We start from the raw sequence: 23,476 nt of genomic DNA, 5'->3' as shown, positions 1-23,476 counted from the left end.
AGATGTTTCACATTCATGAATATATGTATTCCTTCTCCCAAGCACTCTTTGAGGAAAGTATTATTATTCATATTGTACAGGGAATGAAACACAAGTTCAAGGTTAAATAATATGCCCAAGGCTTATTCTTGACTAGTATACATTACTGTCTCCCTAAATCAAAAACATACTTGAAGGATTCTTCTTTCTCCCTCAATCCTGGCAACAAGGATAACTGAACTGAAGTTGATAACCAATTCTCTATTTTGAACACAACAGAAATTGTAATTTGATTTAAAAAGAAAGTTTTAGATTACATTAGTTTAAGTAAGCATAATAAAAAAAATTCTCAATACTAACAGATTTTAGGAAATTTAATTCTCTCAAACTTTTTAGGACATGCAGCTTACATCATTCATATAATCAAGCCTCAGGAAGGATTTGATCATTTTTTGAAGCTTCTTTCAATCTAGCAATTCTGTGACATGGCTGGGTGTTTTAGAAAGGAATATATTTGGTATGATGCATTGAAGAAATACATTTGTCATGAATGCTAAAAATTTATTAAACTTGGTTTCATTTGTCATAGTCAAGGCATTATAGAGTATAGAAATTTAAACATTTTTATTCACATTTTAAAAAATGTTCTTTGCTTTCCTGAGGGAAAAGTTTAGCTCAACTGGTTACCTCTTGAGCATAACTGGGATAGGCATCCACATTGATGGATGATTTATACATAGTTTTTGGAATCTTTCTATAACTGGAATCTTAAATATACCAAGTGATTCATGACATGACCACAATAAGGTATACTGGCCATCAAAATGTCATCATTACGAAGTTGAGGATTTATATATGTGTATATACACATGCCCATGCACACACATTGCTCTCTCTAAGGATGTTAATCAAAAGTCTGCACAGTCTGCCCTGGCTAGTGTTGTTCAGTGGTTAGAATGCCGGCTCATGCACCAAAGGGTCTCAGGTTTGATACCCAGTCAAGAGCATGTACCTGGGTTGTGGCTCTCTCCCTGCCCTTGGTCGAGGCACATGCTGGGAGCAACCAGTGGATATGTCTCTCACACATTGATGTTTCTCTCTCTCTCTCTCTCTCCCTCCCTCACTCCCTCCCTCCCTTTCTCCATTCCACTCTCTTTGAAAAGCAGTAAAAAAAATATCCTCAGGTAAAGATTAACAAAAAACACCAAAAAAACGAAAAACAAAACAAAAGTCTGCATAGTCTAAATGACACTCTGTTAGATCAAACAGGCAATTGTTTAAAGCCTTGGCTTATTATATTTCTACAGAGGATTTAGAGCTTAAAAGACTAAATGTGGAAGATTTTAAAAATTAAATAAAGTTTAACCCACAGGGAAAATAGGTAGATAATTTTCCAAATGAACTAGATTCTTAATAACTCTTAAAAATTATCAGAAGTTATAATGGTTCTTTATTAATTTTCATTATCTGTAAGAAGATAATTCCAGATTTGAAGGGAATTTAATATAGGAGTGTGTGTATGTGTGCGGGGGGGGGGGGGTGTATTTTGGTGTAGAGGAGTATATTTAGCATTGAAACAAGATTGATTACCAATGATTATTTAAATGAGTGAAACACTATGTGTTAGCCCAGGGCTTGGCCTGGAGGAATGCCCACATGGTTTCTACCCACATGGAACTTAGAAAGACTGGTGGGCCAAAAACTTTCTTCTATATCCATGTTTTCATTTAGTCTTTTGAACTAAAATTCTACTAATAAATTAAGAAAACATATTTGATACATAGACCTAGGCTTGAAGATTTGCAAATATACACAGAAATTCAATCTTTCCCTTCGGCAGTGTTTGGAAAGTAGTGTGTGTTGTTCCACAAAGGGTGACCTAACAAGATAAATATACACCCATACAGATCTTGGAGAGAATATTGGGCCAATTTTCAAAATGGCATATTACAAAGAAATAGAAGCTATTTTTCTTTCATACTGATAGCCCAACCTCAAGCTTTCCAAATGAAACATAATGCATCCTGTGTGTCATCTCTCAGTTGCCTGGTTGTAAAATACTTTATTCTTTCCCATTTTCTTAGTAAATTTTATCTTCACACTAGGTTCTTTATTTCAAAACATATGTTAAGTGATATATGGTTTATGACTTTTTTTAGTTAAAACACGTTTAAACCTGAATAGAAGTTCTCTAACTCTTAAGCTAAACAGTAGTAGGGAGAAACAGCAGCACTTGGTTTAAGTGGAAGATTAGGTAAGGTTTGCAGAATGAAACAGTTTGGAATAGGTGATGCATTTTTTTTATATGGAAGTGACTCATTCTGTCACCACTGAGTGCGAAATTGTTATTTGGAAGTAAATGTGTGAAGTCAATACTCTTTCGAAAAACATAAATAATAGCTCATCATGATTTGTTCATCCTAGAAAATAAACATAAGACACCAACTTAAAAGATAAATGAAATGCTAGTTTTCTCCATTAGCAAAAAAAGATACAATAAAAATATTCTTTGAAATGAGAAAAATGAGTTGTGAAATTAATTCAAAAGTTCATAGGAGGAAACACAATATCCAGTATAAAATAATTTATTTCCCATATAATTAACTTAGTATTAAAAAATCAACATTTAGTGAACATATGCTGTGGCAGCCACTGTGTAAATCCTGGGGTTACAGAGAACATAAGTAGTTCCTGTCCTTAAGTTGCTTATGAGAGAGAAACAAATATGGTATAGTGTCTCCTAAAATTCATTCTCTCCCTTACTTTAGCAAGAAAATGTCCCACCAATTTTTTATTGGACCACAGCTACCTTTGTAGAGGTTGCAGATTTTAGTTTTTCTTGAGCTAAGTATTGGACAGGAGGATGAGAGCAGATGCAGGGTGCAACTTCACTTCAAGGATGAAGCTCCTTGCCCTGCTATTTCTCTCCTTTCCTCCTCACGGGTTGGAACACCTGCACACAAGCTAACGACACGCTTCCACTGTTTACAGTGGTCACACCTAGGTAACACAGAAGCAACAAGATGGAACACCCCTGAGTGCCTGAGTAACCACATGAAGCACAGCTGCTCCACCGGCACCTTTTACTCAGCTCAATACCACATGAAAGACAAATAAACTCCTATCTCACGTTAACCACTATTTTGAGTGCTCTCTGCTACTCCAACACAGTGAAACCTAATACAATAAATAAGCAAAAATTGCACACTAGATATTTGCTGACAGTCTTGTGCCTCAAATAGTCTTGCCAATTTCTATAAAGGGCAATTCCATTCTTCTACTTGTTTTGGACAATAAGTTGGAATCTTTGACTCCTCTCTTTATCTCACATACTGTTTTCAATCCAGTCCATTATTAAGTACTATTGGCTGAACTTCCAAAATAGTTTCCAAATTTAATCTTTCTTCAAACCTTAGCCCAAGTCATGCTTATCTCCCTTCTTGACTATTTCAATCAGCTTCCAAACTGATAACCCTGCTTCCCTCCTTGCTATCAGAGTTTACTTTTCATAGCTGCAAAAGAGCCATAAATTAGAGCATGTTGCTCTTCTACTCAAACCTGCTATGGATTTCTAGCTTGATTTTAAAAAAATGATAAAAGTCCATAACATGGCCCACAAGGCCATTGGGGCTTGGTTATATCATTGATCTCTTTACCTAACTTCCTTACCTCCAGGTCTTAAATCACTATTTCCCCTTTAGCCACACTTGCTTCCATACTACTCCTTGAAGATTGTCTCAGGGCTTTGCACACTTTTATTTTCTCCGCCTAAAATGCTCTTCCCTCAGATATTAGCATGGCCAATTGTCCTTGTTCATGGCCCTGCTTCTGCTCAACGTTCAATTTATAGAGGCCTTCCCTGACTATCCTCCATCACACAGCAATTTCTTTCCCATCAGGCATGTCGCTCTCTCTGTCCATAGCATTTATCACCACCCAATTTTACTCATCCCCAAAAATGTATACACACATTTTGAATAATTATAAAGGCAGTGTTAATTAAAATACATTTGGGACACCCTCCACATAGCACCCCCTGACCCCTGGAAGTCAATCTATTGTGAGAACAGGAAATAAAATGTACCTTTGCAGAAAACACTCAGCTATAACTTGCATAAAAATAAGTTCTAAAATTAATTTCTCTCACAAGATAAAGTCATATGTGTTCACAGTTGGAGTAAGCCTTTTATCTTCCAATGTTACTTATCCCGTAAGAGCTGCTTTTGGGAGAAGAAGAAAGTTGTCTTTCTAAGAACAATAAATGAAAGTGGCAAGGTTGCTTTTTAGTTTTTTAACTTATCTCAAGAAAATGCTTAATAGCATGGTAGTGAGATATCAAAACAAGCAAATACACTAGCAAACGAAAAAGCCTCTTGCGAAATACATCATAAAAGAAATTTATAGAGATTTCAAACATTTTACTTAGCAATAAGAATTTAAAAGGAGACATCCAATGAATAACATGCAATTTAGGTTTACATATGCACTGAGATTACTACACTGGGTCCACATATAAAACAAGATTCTTTTTTTAAATTTGAAAGCATTTAAGGTATTAAATGAGTTATTGTACTAAGCCTTCAAAACACACAATGTTACATCTTCTAGGATTTTTAAGTGAGAAATAAGCCCAGTATAAAATCATTTCCTTCTCCAAAAATGATAACTGGAATTCAAATAAATTTCTTCTACTCCTTTAGAACTATAATTAAAGTCTAATTACCAAAAAAAAAAAAAAATCAGTATTGTACTACACTAATTCAAGATAATCGTTGGGAACCCAATTCAATTTCCAAATCATGGAACATTAGAAAGTGTGCAAACAGAACCACAAAATGCTTCAAGGATACCTTTCAGACTGTGAAATGGAATGTAATTAAGGAAATAATGAGCACTTCCATGGAACAAACTTGCCCATTGTTGATCTGTTGGCTATTTGCTCTAGATTTAAATGTAGGCCTTTACAGAAAAATTTTTGCTTCTAATTTACCAAGATTTTATTTACAAGACATTTGTTTTGTGACATGGTCCTATTTATGTACTAGTGGCCCGGTGCATGAAATTCATGCACAGGAGGGGGGTGGGTGTGGCTTCCTCAGCCCAGCCTGCATCCTCTCCAATTGGGGACCTCTTGGGGGATGTCCAACTGCTGGCCCACAGGGATCAGGCCTAAACCGGTAGTCAGACATCCCTCTTGCAATCTGAGACGGCTGGCTCCTAACTGCTCACCTGCCTGCCTGCCTGATCGGCCCTAACTGCCTCTGCCTGCCTGCCTGATCGCCCCTACCTGCCCTCCCCTGCTGGCCTGATCTCGCCCCCAACTGCTCTCCCCTGCTGGCCTGATCTCGCCCCCAACTGCCTCTGCCTACCCGATCACCCCTACTGCCCTCCCCTGCCGGCCTGATCTTGCCCCCATCTGCCTTCCCCTGCAGGCCTGGTTGCCCCCAAATGCCCTCCCCTGCCAGCCTGATCACCCCTACCTGCCTCTGCCTCGGCCCCCACCACCATGGCTTTGTCTGGAAGAAAGTCGGATGTCCGGAAGATGGCTGGTTGACCTGGTCTAATTAGCATATTACCCTTTTATTAGTATAGATAGATTATGTAGCATAGGATTGCTTAAATGTGGGGGAAAGCCTTTTCCAGCAGGAGGAGATGCTCTTGGCAGACAAAAATACATAATCCCTATATCTGGACTGATAGCCAGTCATATGCACTATACTGCCAAAGAGGCTATTAAAAAATTGAACCTCTTTCTTACACCTTACACCAAACAGCTGTTGCTCTTAAAACCCCTCCTCAGCCCCCAATTTAGGTTCTGCCTTCACAGTTCACCCAGATTTGGTTCTGATTGGTCGGTTTCTATGCCAGTCAGCATTAGAAGCTCCGCCTCCTAGGCAGCCATTGGCTCCTCACAGTTCACCCAGATTTGGTTCTGATTGGTCAGTTTCTATGCTAGTCAGCATCTCCGGGACTATCTCCAGGCATAATCCGCAGCCCCCTTTGCAGTCAGTGCTGGGTCGCAGCGCGGACAGTAGGGGCAGTGGGTGCTGGGTCGCCACAGCAACCTAGCACTGATTGCAGGGCTGACTTCTGGTTGGTCAAGCCTTTGGTTGTTTTGGACATTATGGACCCTGGGTTTTTATATATTAGGATTATTTGGGGGGGGAGGGAGCAGATATATGATAATTTGAACTTCAATCCCAGTTTCTTTTCTGAAACAAACATCCAGTCAGTCATATTTGTCTTTATGTCATATAGTTTAGGCAGTATTCTCAAACTTTTAGTCTCAGAACCTGTTTATCAAAAATTATTGAAGACCTCAGAGAGCTTTTGCTTATGTAGGCTGATGTTTACTCCATTAGAGCTTAAAACTGAGAAAATTTTAAAATATTTATTCATTTGAAAATAATACATTTATTACATGTTAAAAATATATTTTTATAAAATTAACTACATTTTAAAAAAAAAGAGTTTAGTAAAAACCATGCCATTATTTTATACTTTTTGGAAATCGAATTGATGTATGCCTCAGTAGAAGATAGTTACATTTTCTGTTTCTATACTTAATTGGCTGCTATATTACACACCATGTGCCTTCTAGAAAACTCCACTGTACACTCACAAGAAGAATAAGACAGAACACAAATAACATGCTTATGTTATTATGAAAATAGTTTTGACCTCAAGGAGCACCTAAAAGGTCCCCAGACTATACTTTGAGAATTGTTGCTTTAAGGATATTAGTTGGCAGAAAATAGGAAGAAATTTTCAGTTTTCTGCAAAGATTTTTTTATGGAGAATTAAAACATTTTTACTATTATATCTATTAAATCTGTTGAAATATACAAAAATTTCCATTTAGTCTGTTGCATATAAAACTATTAAAATTAGGAGAACTACATTAATTAATCTTCCTTTTAAACCTGGTTTGGTTAACTGAATACTCCTACCTCCACACTCTGACTTCTTAACTGAGATTTCAGACATGTGTATCCCTTGTCCTTGAATTGACATCTCCAATGGGATGCCTAATAGCCATCTAACTTCACAGTGTCAGAACAGAACTCTAGATTTACTTCCATAAACATGAACGGCTCTCACTTTTGCCCCTCAGAAAATGGCACCACCATTCACCCAACTATTTAAACTAAAAACCTAAAAGTCATTCCCAACTTCTCTTTTTTGAGTGCCATGTGACATCTACTCTATGAGCTGCCAAAATATACCTCTTTCCTTTGGATCCCACGCTGCCATCCTAGCCCTAGTATCCCCATTTTCCCCACAATGTTATATTTTTTCCAACTTTTGATAATTAGTGTAATTAATTTATCTAGTTATAAAACATAAATCAGACCCTATCCCATCTCACCCTAAATTCTTACAATTCCATATAAATTTCTTGGAATGAAAATTAACTACTTACAGAGTCCTACATGTGGCCTGGGCTGTACCAAACTCTCCATCCTTAACTTACACCATTGCCTTCTTTCTGTCTCTTTAACTTTCCCCACCATCGAGCTTCTCTACTTGCTGTTGTCCTCATCTGGAAACCACCATCCAAGCTTCTGTGTGCCTGGCTTCTTCCTGTCATTTAGGTCTCAACTCAAATGCTTCCCTCTCAGAGGAGCCTTCTCTGACCAGGTCAATCATTGCTAGACCCACCTTCATGATTCTCTTACATCACCGAGTTTCACCTAATTTATTCATAAATATTTCACTATATGAGGGTATTTGGCTTATCTCCATGCATGTTCTTTGTCCTTTTCCCCTACAACCATCACCAGAATTTAAACTCTAGAAAAACAGAAACTGTATGTGACTTGTTCACAGTTGTATTTTCAGTGCCCACCCAGATATAGTCAGAATTGAATTATAGGAATAAATAAATAAGCAAATGAATTAATAAGTGAATCATAGTCAAGACACTGTATTGCAAAAATAACTTAATTAAATGCTATCTTTGCTATTCTCAATTACCAAGGAAAATACAAAGAATTTCATATATTCATGGACGACAGCTGTCTGCTTTATCTTTAATGCCTTTCTACTTTTGTACTAACTTACCATATGGAGGGGGGGGAAAAGCATGGTAATTCAGCAACATCTTGTATTTATGTACCTAATTTTCAAAACACACAAAAAATTTTCTTATTTCATGTCTTTGATCTTTAGAATGAATGTAATAAATAAAAATTTAAATATATATGATTAAATGAAAAGATTTTCAAGACTTTCCAAACAAGTCATCTTAATTTTTTAAGAGAACGATAAGCAAAATGGTACCAACAAAGAAAAAAAAACCTATAAACTAAGTCTTTTTCTTTGCAGACTAATTTTTAATTCACTTAAGAGCCTTATCATTGATGTTTATTATTGTTGTTATTAATCTCTTTCTTATAAATTTCAATTTACACAGAGTTAGAATCCTATATATGATATTATGATCACCCCATCATCTCCTGCAATATAATCTAAACTCTAAGAATGAATAACTTTATGTAAATTCATACAGATATAGATGAGCACGCAGTACAAATATGTACATATGTATATTTCCAACAGGGTGTCAATAAAAATCTCTGTACTGGAAATACTGAAGCAAATTATTATAAAAATCTTTAAAAAATTGTTGTGAGGGCATGTACCAACATTGAATAAACCATCAGGGGCAGCATAAAAGTATATTAAGATCATTGCTGAAGGTATTAAACACTTCAAAACATTATGAAATTTAATGTACTAGTAGTATAAAATTGTGCTCTGTAAACATGATCCAAATATAAAATTTAACATTGAATTATGCTAGCCATAAAATATTAATATATATGATAAGTATGTGTGTGAATTATGTACTAGTCATAAAATGAATATACTGTATTTGGTAAATATGTGTATGGCTTTCAGTGAAAGTTATTGCAACAGACAATTATACTCTCCTAGGAACAAATGTTCTCCTTGTTCTTTTTACCAATGGGGAATAAAAGACATTTTAAAGAAGCATGCTCAGTTTTAAAAGGAAAATTTGAAACACATTGACTATGAATTACAACTTGCATAAAGTTTTAGTTTTCCTCTGTAAATACATCACCATGTATTTGTGAAATGGGAAACCACCTTTCACCAGAGTTGTACCAAGTTCAGTAGATGCTTTCTTTAATATGACTTTGCTATTGATAAGTGAACAGAGTAACTTCATTTGCTATGATATTGAAAGTACACAGAATAACTTAACTGTTCTTGTTATGGTATAGAAATAGCAAACAGCAAACAAATAAAATAAATTTGGCTTTAAAAGCATTTACTCCTATTATTCTTATGAATAACTATAAAGAAGTTTATGATACACAAAAAGCAATTCACCTTAATAAAGTTGGGCAAATTAAGCAGGAAAAATGGTTCTAAACAAATCATTAATGTAAACATCTTAATAATAATTCCTTGATATTTTAATATGCTTGAAATGTGAATTCTCAGAAATTGGTCTTAAGACCATTTTAAGTCATCTATGATAATTCAGAATCTCCTTGTACTACTTACAAAGCTTTAGTACAAGAATATTTTTGTTTTCATCAGAAAGGAGTTTATAGAAGGGGCTAAGTATAAAGATCAGATTCAGACTGCATCCTTCCAAAGCTATAACAGTTAAATTCAAATAGAGTATGTGCAATTGCAGGCTGCTTTCTGAAATGCAGATCAAGGGAGAATTCCAAAGAGACCTATTCTGATGCTCACTGGTAGGGATGGGGTGGGCTGTTGCCATGGTAGACACACCATGAAGCTTCAATGTGCTGGGAAGTAGCTCCAATCTGTCCTGCCCTTTGAAAGTGTGCCAAAATGATTACTAACCATTCAAGGATATTTCATTAGAGGGATGGATATTAAAAGCATTAGTCTACCCAGCCCTCCACAAAAATCTTTGAAAATCTTGTTAGAGAGCTTGAAGAAATACATCTACGTGTTTTTAAAATGAACCCACAATAATTTTAAAATCCTGTTTAATGTTCAGCATGCAAATTACTCAACAGATCCATGTAATAATGGCTGAAATAAATTTCACCTCATTAGCAATAAACCAATGTGTCATTGCATTATTGCCAAAATGGTACTGACCCATGTTTTATTTTCACTTTTCAGTTCTGATGTTTTAATTTTCATTAAAAATGTATCTTAAACTTTCAAATTTGACATTTTCTAAAAATTGAATAGAGAAATTGATATTTTAGCAAAATGAGTCCTCATATAAGTAAAAATCCATAACTGTTATGAAGTATAGTAAGAGAAAAAAATACATACTTGTATATTTTTAACATAATCTGTGACCTGCTTTACCAATTTCAGATTAATTTTTTGGAAAAATGATATGTTTTCAAATATCATCTCAGAAAAACAAGCATATAAAATTGAAATTATTTTAGCTATCATGAGTCTTCAAAAGTAAGGAAATTCAAACTATTCACCATCTCAATGTAGTGCATTGAATTCCACCATTAATAATTTAGAAAGACAATAGAGAACTATACATTAGTAGAACTACATGTGATAAGATCCTATTTTACAAAATCAAAGAAGGACCTAAGTAGCCAGATGAGTATTAAAAACACTACCTTTTAAAATATGTCAATATTTCAATAATGATGATCTTGACCAATTCATCTTGCTCATTTTTTCTTGAATTGTACAAGAAATAGCATTACTTGATTATGGTACATATACATAAATCCTTATATATGTTAGCCAAAAAAAAATATGACTCAGCTTAATCACCTACCTCTATTCATCAAATTTGTCACTAAATGACATAATTATTGCCAAATATAAAATCTACCTTCACAGAAACACATTATCAAGCATATTTAAAAACATATTTACTGCCCCTAGAGGACAATTTATAAATTTTATATGTTGGAGGGTAGGGGTGTATTGCCCTTTCAGCTTCCTACTTGAAAAGAATAGCTCTTTTTTAGACCATAAATGTGGATATGTTCCTTGATTGATAATAGCTTTCACTCTCCACCAATGCATGGTCACACATACACATACACACATATACACATGCATGAGAAATACTTGCCTTCTATAATGTCTTACAAAGATACAAGAAGCACCAACCAAGAAGAAGATAGATATATTCCACTATCTTAAAGCTATTAACTTCTGTTCATCAGAAGATATCACAAAGGAGGCAAAATATAGACTATAAATGGAAGGAGATATTTGAAATACAAGTAATTCACAAGGATTAAGCCCCAAAATGTGTAAAGGCAGCCAACCAACCAACCAACCAACAGAAAAACAGGTGGAGAATACTACGGGCACTGACAGAAGAAACACAAACACTACATAAACATACAAAAATATGCTCAATATCATCATTAATCGGAAGGAAAATAACTGGAAACAATCCAAATATAATCAGTAGTAGAAGGATAAATAAGTTGGGATACATATACAGAACAGAATATTGAAGAGCAAACATTTAGTAGGCAAATGTATGCAGTCTTATTGATTTTATACAATGTAAAGCTCAATAACATTTAAAAGTAAACATGCACCTGCCCTGGAGGCGGATGGTTGTGAAGAGGAAACCTCTGGAAGACGGGGTTCCCATAAGCTCACTGGAAGGCTCTCCATTCATGCACCCACAGACCGACTCCTGGCGTTTGGAGAGGGATGGGAGGTGTGTTATGAGTCAGCCACAGGAAATCCTCACCTGCACAAAGTCTCCCCGTGCAGATGCTGTGCAGTCACTGCTAGGACGCCTGCTGGGTGGGGTTCTTGCCATCGCATCAGGGTGCTCATTTCACTTTTGCAACATATTAATTAGAATGCTAACTCTAAAGTCTCCTTCCCTATAACTTGTATTTCTTCTTTGATCATTTATGTTCATGAAGAATCGGTCCCTTTTCGTGTGACAATCTCTCAGCATTTACTAGTAAAAACAGCCTTTCCTCCTTGCTGGTGTTGTTCAGTGGTTGAACATTGACTTATGAACCAGGAGATCAGGGTTCCATTCCCAGTTAGGGCACATGCTGGGATCACGGGCTCCATCCCTACTGTGGGCGTGCAGGAGGCGGCCAATCAATGATTCTCTATCATCATTGATGTTTCCATCTCTCTCCCCCTTTCCCTTCCTCTCTGAAATCAATACAAAATATATTAAAAATAAATAAATAAAACAGTCTTTCCTCCTAAAACTTCCATCTACACATGAAATAGTGTCAAAATTTTTAAAAATGTGTTATGCTCCCTATCCTGGCTCAAGCATATTAGAATTTTTTTTGAAGGGTGGCACCCCAAAATATAACATGATATCCCACATGCCCTCTAAATATATCAGTTTCCTGCCATGAACTCTATAATTGAAATATATTTTAATGTTCACATTTAAAACTTTCAGAGACTCATTATTTATGACAAATTTCCATAAATAGATGTTTATTTTGTTTTGTTTTTATATGAACAGCACATAAGCTTTCACTTTAACATTAACATTATAAACTTGGCCCTATAAAGGAACTGCAAAAATATCTTAACTGTTTTTGTATTTCACCCATTCTAAAGATCTCTCTCAGATTAACATGAAAACTCATCAGGTCAAAAGGCAACACCTAATTTGGGAGAATAAAAACGACCTGTTTCTCACGTTAAATTTACTAAGAGAGCTAATTTATATGAAAATGAATTCCATCCTTTCATACTCTCAGGCAGTGTTTTAAATGCCAACTGACATGGAGAGGCTCATCATTAATGTTCAATTTCATATAAAAATCACTCTTTGAACCCATTTTCAGTACATCATTTAATTATATAAAGAGTGAAATGTTTCAGGGGGCAGGAGTAATACAAGTTAAAATATGAATTTGTATAAGTTTACTGTTGATGGTGCCTAGCACGATTCATGTCCAGTTGAAGAATAAATAGTGACAGACACCAGCCTAAACAGGCAGATCTGGTGTCAACCAACTCACTGGAAAAAGAAGCAGATGACCAGTCTTCAGAAGGCATAAGTAAAACCTAGGAGCAGTAACAACAGAAAAGTGCCCGGCTGGTGTGGCTCAGTGATTGAGCATCAACCAGGTCAAGGTTCGATTCCTGGTCAGGGCACACGCTGGGTTGCGGGCTCGATCCCCAGTAGGGGATGTGCAGGAGGCAGCCAATCAATGATTCTCTATCATCATTACTGTTTCTATCTCTCCCTCTCCCTTCCTCTCTATGAAATCAATAAACACGTATTTTTTGGGGGAAAAATCAGAAACATGAGGCTAGTCCCTTGAGAATTGGTGTAAATAATCACAGATCACTTTTTATACATAAGTCCTATCAAAATAATCATTGTGTGATGAGCCGAAATAATTGTTCCTTCTTAAATTGTTTTTTTTAAACCTGTGAGAAAAAATAAAATCAATGCTATTGATTGCAGACAGAAAAAATAAGGCCTTCAGGTACACAGCAGAGTTCAGTCCTAAACAATGACACAGAGGTGCACCAAGATTAAGCCAAATCACAGCCATTTTTCAATAAGAAAAAGGAGCTAGTAAGAGGAGAGGAATGGATGTGAGACAACAGAAAGGTCAGTAAGCAATTCAATGTTTAAAGGATGCACAAAAGCCAAGAAGGTATTTATAGGAAACATCTAGATTATTTTCTTTTTGAACTATTGGCCATTCAAGTTCTATTTTTTTCTTGCAGATAATCAAACCATTTTATTTTACCTTATGGATTGAGGTTGTGCATTATATATAAGCTTCCAAAACTGGGCTCTCCATAGCAAATATGTGCCAACAGCACTTGTAATCTGTATATTTTGAAAGTTAACATTAGGTACTGGAACTCTAAAGCTGAATGGCCAAGGTTTTCACCACAACATACTAAATGTATGATCTTGGCCAATTTATTTAACTTATGAGTTTTTCATCTATTAACATGTAGACAATGTAATACCTACCTCTTAAGGTTGTTATGAGGATTAACATTTTAATCCCCATAAAGAGATTAAATAGCACCTGGCATATATAAGTACTAAATAAAAGCTACTATTAACAAGCATCTCATGAAAAAAAAATTGATGATTTTATTTAAAAGTTTAACTTAAAACACCCAATGATCAAAGAACACTAAAAGACACTTGCCATTTTCAGAAAATAAAATATAATCTATCTGCATCCACAATGAAAGATCACAGAAAACACTCAAAACCAGTGTCTCTAAGCAAATCCACCACATTAGTGGATATGAATAGCCATTTTTACTAGGAAAATATTAGATTAAGTTCCCAAAGAAGATATTTTATTCACATCAACAATTCTGAATCACTAAATCAAAATTTGTTTTAGATGACAGTAGACTGAAGTTTCTGATTTTAAAAAGGGAGGGAAAGAGTGTAAGAATATTAACAAATATTACATCAGAATTAAGGCCAATTATATCCATTCATTTAAGAAAATAAATTACATTCAAGTATTTTCTAAGACTCACTCATATATTTGAAAACATAATTAAAATGTAAACAGAGCCTTGGCTACTTAATCTACTTATACTGCTGCTTAAGGAAATTAATACCAAATAGTTCTGATTAAAACTTGACACTAAAACTTCTCCTGGGCAGCAATTAAGTATCTGAAAGTCACACAGCTCATTTTACTTGAAAATACATGTTAATATATTTACACTACCTCCAAATGAAGTTCCCCAGCCATCCTAATTAGTGAAGTCTTACCATATGAATATTCTCTTTTGTTAAAATTATGAGAAACTGTGGCATTTAGGTATGCAACAACACTTGGGATACTGCCCAGGCTACAATAAAAACCAGTTAAGGCACATGTTAAACAAGCCCTTATGAAGCACACTTCCTTTAAATGAAGAGATGTAGGAAAAATTGGGCTGATTTTCCATGTGAACTCCTTGGGCATTTTTTGGAATATCTTGATAATAAGTGCGTGTGTGAAAGATCCTCTATATCCTATTCATTCATTGTTGCTATGGCATACCCTTTATAAATATTAATGCTCACACATGAAAAAGAATCCACCTATAATAAGAACACTGCTATCTACAATTTGAGAAGATGGAATGTGTTGATAAAAAACTAATTAAACAATGAAACATTTCCTCAATTAAAACTTACAAAAAAATAAATGACAGGGTTTGTTTTTCTTTTAATTATTCAGATATAAGGATATTAGCACAAGATCAGTCAAAGTTACACTGAACTGGCTAGAATTACAGCTTGGGGTCAGATGGGCATCACTTTATAAGATTTCTAGAGGCCCAGAGCACAAAATTCATGCACGGGTAGGGTCCCTAGGAGTGGCCGGCGATCAGGGCCAATCTGTGGGGTGACCAGTGAGGCGATCAGGGGCCCCACTCGTACCGGCCTTTGCTGGCCTGGTGCCTCCCACTTGCCGGCCCTGCCCCCTGCCCCCACCACCAGTCAGGGCCTGAGGGCTGAGGGCAGCTCCTGCATTGAGCATTTGCCCCCTGGTGATCAGTGTGCATCATAGCAACCGGTCATTCCACAGTTTGGTCGATTTGCATATTAGGGTTTTATATAGATAGATGGTCACTGTAGGGACTTTAACTGAAAGGAAATGAGCACTCATTATTTCAGGATTTTTTTCCTCTCACAAAAGGAAAACATGTCATTATAAATTCCAAGTTAGAAATACACATTATTAAAATCTACCTTAGCATAAAACATATTTATATAGTGCATGCCTCAGTTTTTTTAAGAGCAGTTTCTATCTTAGTGTGCCCAAGATTTAGGAAAACAGCTATCACTCTTATTAATTAGGGAGCTAAAATGCCATCCAACCTTTAGCCTCTGCCTCTAACACACACACATAAGACACTAGAAACATTCCATCCTCTTTTTATGGAAGCATCATAGCAGAAAACCTAGTCACATACTGAAAGTTAAAGGCAGAGTTGAAGATACTTCGATTATCTGACCAAACATACTTTTAATAGGCTTGAGCTGCCATGAAAGCTTTCTGAGCTTGCTCAGTGATCTGACAGTGTCTGGTCTTAGTGAAACAAATCACATTTTTCCCTTTCAATGATCATACTTCCCTGTCTGAAGAAATATGAAATTCTCATATTAATATCCTAAACACAAGTACTTCATACAATTAGCATCTAAGTAGTATTTCACCTCTTTACAAACTGTTTCTCAACAAAACAAAACAAAAAAGAGAGAGAGAGAAAAAATGAAATTGGTTCATGTCATCTGTGTGCAGGCTGATAAGCTGAAAAGGGAATATTTGATTTTCAAAAGAGCAGAGTTACGGACCATACCTTCCATGACATACACCAGTGAGCCCACGTCTCCTTCTTTGATGATGCAACTGTCTTTGCCATACTCCACTGGGTACATACAATCCACAATCTCCTGGATCTGCGACAGCTCCAAGTTCTTCATGAAGTCATTGTCAAGGATGGCTTCCTTTATGAGATCCTTGGACCTAAGACAAGAAAGCGAAGATTTACTGGCACATCTGACAAGTGCTTTCAGTCTCTGAGGGTTAGCAGACCCAGAAAGTACAGTGTTGAGCACACTACACATGCATTTTCTTGTTAGGAATCCAACCGTTTTTCTGAAAGACCTGAGAACACAGTAATTTCATGGCCACAGGAAAGGCACTGAGAAATTTTCCTTTAAGTTAAGTATCATCGAATGGGCATGTGACAAACAAGAAAATCATACAATTCCATTTTGTTTTAGAATGTTTTTTAATAGCCACAGAGACTGTGGAAAAACCAATGGACACACATTTTAAATTGAAGTTTGCAATTTAATTTAAGAATGTGAACAAAATACAACATTTTATAGAACACTATTATTACTGTATTTATGTATTATAAAAGAACATCAGGATGTATTGTGCCTCTTCCATTATATTTTATGATCCATGAAGTAAGAAATAATTTTTAATTTTTTTCTCTACTCTATGCCCAGTGTCTATCTGCCATAATACTGGTTATATTATGAGTATTCAATAAGAAATGGTAAGAACTGGATTCCTAATCAGCTGTTTGAAACCACTGGTAGAAATATGAGTTATTTATTCATATCTCATCCTTCTGTAAAGAATATTTATTTCTCCAAGCATCTGAATTGAGGTAACCAGAAAGATAAAACTCTACTGAACAAGATGTTTCAAACACATGATTTAGACATGGGATTAAAGGGGTAGCCAGTGGGGAAAATATTTTTAAAATCTATAATTGGGATTCAGTGTTTAACAGGAAAGTTTTGCAGAACTTAAAAGATGTTGATAATTTGATTCACTGGGATAATAAGCTCCAAATGACTTCCCAAGGATATAAAAAAAAAATCAAAGTGAATAGAATTTTAAAATATTTTGTCAGGAGATATAATCAGAATACTGTCAGAGAAGTCAGAAACTGGCTAAGGAGAAAGCAAAGACCTCAGCAAAATAGAGGAAAAGCAACACATGTGGAATTTTATATTAAATATCTCAATTTGAAAAGCATTTGACTGCAGCTGTCTTTGTCGCATTTCCTTGGCAAGCGGCTTTCAGGGAAATGACCTGCAGTAGTGAATACCGACTAAAGCATCAGACCTGCCCATTTCTGGGTGGTTTTCATCTAGACCTCAGTCTGACTGGACTAGCCTTCGCACATTATGTTTTATAATGATTTGGCTTTAATAAATGAAGGGTCGCCAGGCCTGAGTGGCTCAGTGGTTGAGCATCGACCTATGAACCAGGAGGTCATGTTTCAATTCCAGGTCAGGGCACATGCCCAGGTTGCAAACTCGACCTCTAGTGTGGGGCATTCAGGGGGCAGCCAGCCAATCAATGATTCTCTATCATCATTGATGTTTCTATCTCTCTTTCCCTCTCCCTTCCTCTCCGAGACCAATAAAAATATATTTTTTTAAAAAATGAAAATTCATCAATATGAAAACATTCACAGACTGGACTGTTATAATGCAATTAAAATTATGTTTATAAAGAGTATTAATGTATAGGGAATTCTTATAGTATTTTTGAAGTGAAAATACATGACACAGAATTATCTCCAGAAGAAAAAGGTCTGTGTGTGATGAAATGTAAAGAAAAGGGTCTTTGGAGTTATTAGATGTATCCAGGACCCAATGTGAGCCTTGCCACCTGTTGTACTTTGAGCAGGTTGTCGTACTTTCCTGAATTTCCATTTTAGCACTTGTAAAATGGCATTTTCAAAACTACCAACCTAACAGAATTATATGTAAGGACCAATGAAAATATAGTGTTACTTTCAGTAAATGGTGGGTGATTAAGCTGGTAGTAATATTAATAGGAAGGGTAGGAATTAAGACTTGAAACAATATCAGAAGAAAATAAGAGACTGTCATGAGGGTTCAGTTGCCTTTGGTGACAGAACTATGTTTTTCTTTATACTTTTCTCTTTTTATAAAACTTTCTAGAATGGGAATGCTTTTTATATTGAAAAATCTTTAATTTTAAATGTAGTTTATGAAAATATTTATGCTATGAGGTAAAAACAAAAAGGTATTTATTGCTCATCTAAGTAATTACTTAAATATAGATACTTAATACTGGTTGACTGTTATTGGTATATTCAATAATATTCTTTTTAATCGATCCTCTTCCTACAGCCTGTAAATACTAGTGGCAGGAATTTTCCCCTAATAAAGAGATGGAGATGATGGCTAATGGTTAAGGACTTCAGAATAGGCTCTATTTAAAGAGTCTGCTTGTGAAACCTTTACTTTAATAGGGCTATCTAGCTGTATGCTGTTTTCTTAATCTGGCTTGCCAAAACTTTATTTCTTCTAAGGTAAAGAGTCGATTCTCTTGAGTCTTCAAGGCAGGATGTAAAACTTGGTCCCTATCTATGATTTTCATGAGCTCTCCTTTCCTAAGTATTCTCACCATTCCTGACCTCGGCTATATCTCGAGTACCATCATAATGACTGCTGCACTCTGTTGTTCTAGGATTATTTTTGCTAATAACCAGGACTTATTTTCAGGAAATTAATTTTAATCAAATTGATAATATTCTCTTTACCAAAAATTCCTTTATTTTGTTTGGGTCAAAGAATGAGGCCATCAATTGGCTCATATTTTCTATTATAAAGATTGGATATTATCAACCTCAGAATCCCAACATGTTTAGCTACACATGGTATCGTATCCTTTGGTAAACATGAATAGTGCTCCACTAAAAATATGAGCCCTAGAAATGCCACAAGGGTAAAAATAAATCTCCCTTCCATGAAAATAGTTAGCTCAGTCCAAAGATGATTGACACTAGTCACTTTCTCTTGTCTGGTAAACAGTATTATTAACCCACTGTATGAAGACATCAAAAAGATGACACAATGAGATCTAACACAATCCCTTAGAATTTTCCACATGTTTAAGTGCTTTTTAAAAGTGTGGGGGTGAGGAGGGAGAAGAGAGGAATTTCAGGTTGCTTTTGCTTCTCAAATTTCATTTTAAAAGGAGAACGTTTCTATCTCAAGTCTCCACTAAAGCAAAGTTGAGGCCTTCATATATGCTTTCGTGTTACTTTAAAACAAACTGAAAAATAAAAGACCCATGTCTTATCATTTATCCCTTCATGCAGGTATTGTCCAATAGCATGTTTGGCTCTGGAATGTCACAAATAATCCATCTCTTCCTTGACAAGATAGAAATCTTACGCCTCTGTGTAGTAACTCAAAGATGTTCTTATTAGTGAGCAATACTTAAAGCCCAGCCTCTGTGTAATTTTCCATGAAGTCCTTTCCCACTGAAGGACTTTAGGTCAACTCACATTAGTCTCCACTTGCTCCAACATTATCCTATATATAAAAGCCTAATGTGTAAATTGTCCCTCAACCAGGAGTTCAACCAGGGAGCGGGGCCAGCAGCAACAGGCGGTAGCAGGAGGCAGGGGAAGGGAGGTCCCCCCTGCTGGCAGCTGGCAGCCTCTAGAGACCCTACACATGCACAAATTTCGTGCACTCAGCCTCTAGTAGATTATAATCAACCAGAGCCTCCACCTAATTTTTTGAGTCTTTTTCTTTTCCTGAAGAAATAGTCTAAGACATTCACTGTAAAAAGATATGATGCTGTGTATGAGGTCAGCTAAACTGTGCTATCTGTATGGGAGCTGGGAAAGCTGCTATCACAGATCCCAGAAGGTGGCTATCTCCTCTAACCCAGAGTATATATATGTTTTAACAACATTTTGCAAGAAATCAGCAGCCTGATCTGGGAGGTGTAAGAAGCAAATACAAAGATCTTGATTTCTAATCTTTTTTTGTCTGCTTCCATGAACAGATCTATTCAAAACAAAAACAAAAACAAAAACAAAACTTTTCTTCCATACCCCAAGTTTGTGGTTTTTAAAATCCAAACACCCATAAAAATTACTTGGTTATTTCATGCTAGCCCTACTCATTTGTCATCAACAAATTGTCAACCTCTAAAATATTAGCTATAAATAGCAGTGTGCTGGTAAACTGGCTCTCCAGGGAAAAGAAGGAAAAAAACCCAGGTTTGTAGGGTTTGCCAATTTCCACGGTATAAATAGTCTTGCCACACCTAATTTCAAGTTACCAATGCAAAGGCAACCTACTTACAAAATTCCTGAAAATGTAACAAGCAGTTCTTTTATGAGCCAGCCTGAGTTGGCTCCAGCACATTCCTGGATATAAATTATTTTTTTAACATCTGAAGAATTTAGTGCACCTTAATTTATAAATGCTGCAAACAATCTGATGATCCTATCCTTTATTAAAAATTTCATTAGGTGCTATAATATCCCCAGATAATTTAATGCCAGGATTAGCCATAGTTCTTCCAAACTCATAATTTTAAGAAAATAAATTGGAAGGTTCACCTCTATTTGCTTATTGCAGAGAAAGTTTCTGAGGAGACACAAAGAATATTTGACAGAAATTGTCTTTTTACACAAACTGAGGTAAAAGTGGGCAATTCCAGGGTGAGTATAGGGAAATATGCACCTACTTCTCTAACCAGGGAGCCAGTATTATTCCCTATTAATAAACAGAGACTCTTTAGTTTTCTCAACATTAATATAAGGATACCTGACATTGTGGTTATCATATCGTAGGCTAGCAATATCTACGTAGCACTAGTTTTATTTCAAAGAGTGAAAAGGCTATTTCAGATGGGATGATTGGAAAGTCGTCTTTGAGCTGAAGACTGCTTAACAGTAGAATCCAAAGATCGTGGAGAAGAGCATTGTAGGTAAAAGACAAAGACAAAGGTCCAGAGGTTGGAACACACTGGATCTGCTCAAGGAAATTAGACCTGTATGGCTGAAGCATGGAGTGAGCAAGAAGGAAAAGGATAAGAGAGTGAGATGAAAAGGTAGTCATTAGCCAGGCCTCATAAGACCTTGAAGGCTGTGATAAAGACTTTTATTTTATTCTAAAGCCTTAGGAATCCAGTGAAGGATTATAAGAAAACCTGTAATTTGCAGATAATCTATCAGACATAAATACTAAATAATGCAAATTTATTTTTAAATGTTACTTATTTCATGGGGGGTTTTCTATCATGAATTTCATCAATTAGTGGATATAAAAACATAAGCTATTATCATATAACTTAGAAATTCTTATACTTGAAACTCTTGGGAACTCTCATAAATCTTACATTTACTTGGACTCTCAGCCAACTTTTACATATTAGGAGAGAATGAGTCTGCTCTCCAATTTCAAGCTTTCGCTAGATGCCAAAAGGTTACACTCCATTCACAGCCTCACTTTAGATTAGTTCCCCCGGAACACATGCCAAGTAATAGTAAATATGTCCTAAACATGTGAAAATTAATATCTGATCCCTTCATTTGACAAAGACTTCCAGGCATTGTAAAAAAAAAAAAACAGTCAAGCCCGGCAGGTGTGGCTCAGTGGTTGAGTGTCGACCCATGAACCAAGAGGTCACTGGTTAGATTCTCAGTCAGGGCACATGCCCAGGTGTGGGCTCGATCCCCAGCAGGGGGCATGCAAGAAGCAGCCAATGGATAATGTTTCTCATGGGTGCTCCTATTGCTCTAACTCTCTCCCTTTCTCTCTCTCTAAAAATCAATAAAAAATATATTTAAAAAAATAGTCAAAGCTATTAAATTATTACTAATAACGGAAATTACCTAAAGTAATTTAAAGGTATAGAAAACTTCTTTAATCAACTTCTTTACTAAAAAAAACTCACTAAATCTCTTTAGCTTTCAATGGTCACTTGTAGGTTCAAATGTCAGGAGAAGCAGTAAATGCAGTTTCAAAGTCACCTTGACCTACAATAGTGTCTCTGAACTTGGCAACTCAGAAGTCTAACCTCTGATTGACAATTCATAGCTCTTTTATTCAGATAAAGTTATTGCTAGACCCCTTAAGATTTTCTAACTCCAGGAGCTATTGCAGTAGGATAACTCCATCTATCTGCTGTGAAATATTTGTTTAATAACCTATAAGCAAGAAAAATTCTTGGAGAAGTCCTCTTACTGCCCCAACTATTAAGATTCTGCCCAAACAGTGGGTCCTATTTCTTGCCTAACAGCTTTCCTGAGTGAACTCTGTAGATAGACATAAGCTGGCTGAAAGCTAAGAAATATCAGTCAGCCCACATTTTTTAAGATAAAATTTAATCCCACAAAGGTATTGGCTAATTTAGATACTTCCTCAAAACTGAAAATCAGTTTTTAACAAGTTTCAGACTATTTTCACATCAACCAACTCTTGAGAGGGAGAGAGATAGAAACACCAATTGTCTGTGTCCTGCTGGAGGTGGAATCCACAACTCGGTCATGTGCCCTAACCAGGAATCAAACCAGTGACTTCTTGGTGCACAGGAGGACACTCAACCAACTGAGCCACACTGGCCAGGCATGATGTATTATCTTAATGTATTGTATCTGATTTGCTAATATGTTACTTAGGATTTCTGTATTTGTATTTATCACGTATATTAGTCTGTAGTTTCCTTTTATTGTATCATCCTTGTCAGGTTTTGGAATCAAGGCAATGGTGGCCTTATAACATTTGTTAGCAAGTATTGCCTCTTCTTCAATTTTTTGGAAGAGTTTGAGATGAGTCAGTATCAAATAATAGAGGTATCATATGACCCAGCAATCCCTTTTCCAGGTATTTACCCAAAATAATTAAAAACATTTATTCACAAAGACATATGTATCCCTTTGTCCATTGTAGCATTATTCACAGTAGCCAACACATGCAAACAACTGAAGTGTCTCTCAATAGATAAAGAGAGACACTTTATCTATTGGATAAAGATGTGGTATATGGATGGACCTTGAGAATATCAAGCTAAGTGAAATAAGTCAGACAGAAAAAGTTAATAACCTTCTGATTTCACTCATATGTGTGATATAAAACTGAAAACAAAAAAAGAATAAGAAAAATAAAAACTCATAGACACAGACAATAGTATGTTGTTACCAGAGGAAAGGGGGTTTAGGGGTATCAAAAGTATAGGGGGTCAAATATATGGCG

The 23,476-nt window shown here is 35.9% G+C and overlaps 1 protein-coding gene across 2 annotated transcripts in view; it reads right to left on the bottom strand.

Moving 5' to 3' along the window:
• Positions 1–23,476, bottom strand: part of PRKG1 (protein kinase cGMP-dependent 1) — a 1,061,913-nt gene that overhangs the window by 896,389 nt on the left and 142,048 nt on the right. For both annotated transcript variants that reach the window (XM_036336760.1, XM_036336758.1), the window contains exon 2: positions 16,276–16,442. In XM_036336760.1, coding sequence (XP_036192653.1) covers positions 16,276–16,442 — 167 coding nt within the window. The remainder of the gene's footprint in view (positions 1–16,275; positions 16,443–23,476) is intronic.

This window comes from Myotis myotis, unplaced genomic scaffold (genome assembly GCF_014108235.1).
Source record: "Myotis myotis isolate mMyoMyo1 unplaced genomic scaffold, mMyoMyo1.p scaffold_m19_p_15, whole genome shotgun sequence".
Lineage (NCBI taxonomy): Eukaryota > Metazoa > Chordata > Mammalia > Chiroptera > Vespertilionidae > Myotis > Myotis myotis.
This window is presented reverse-complemented; position numbering and strand designations above follow the sequence as displayed.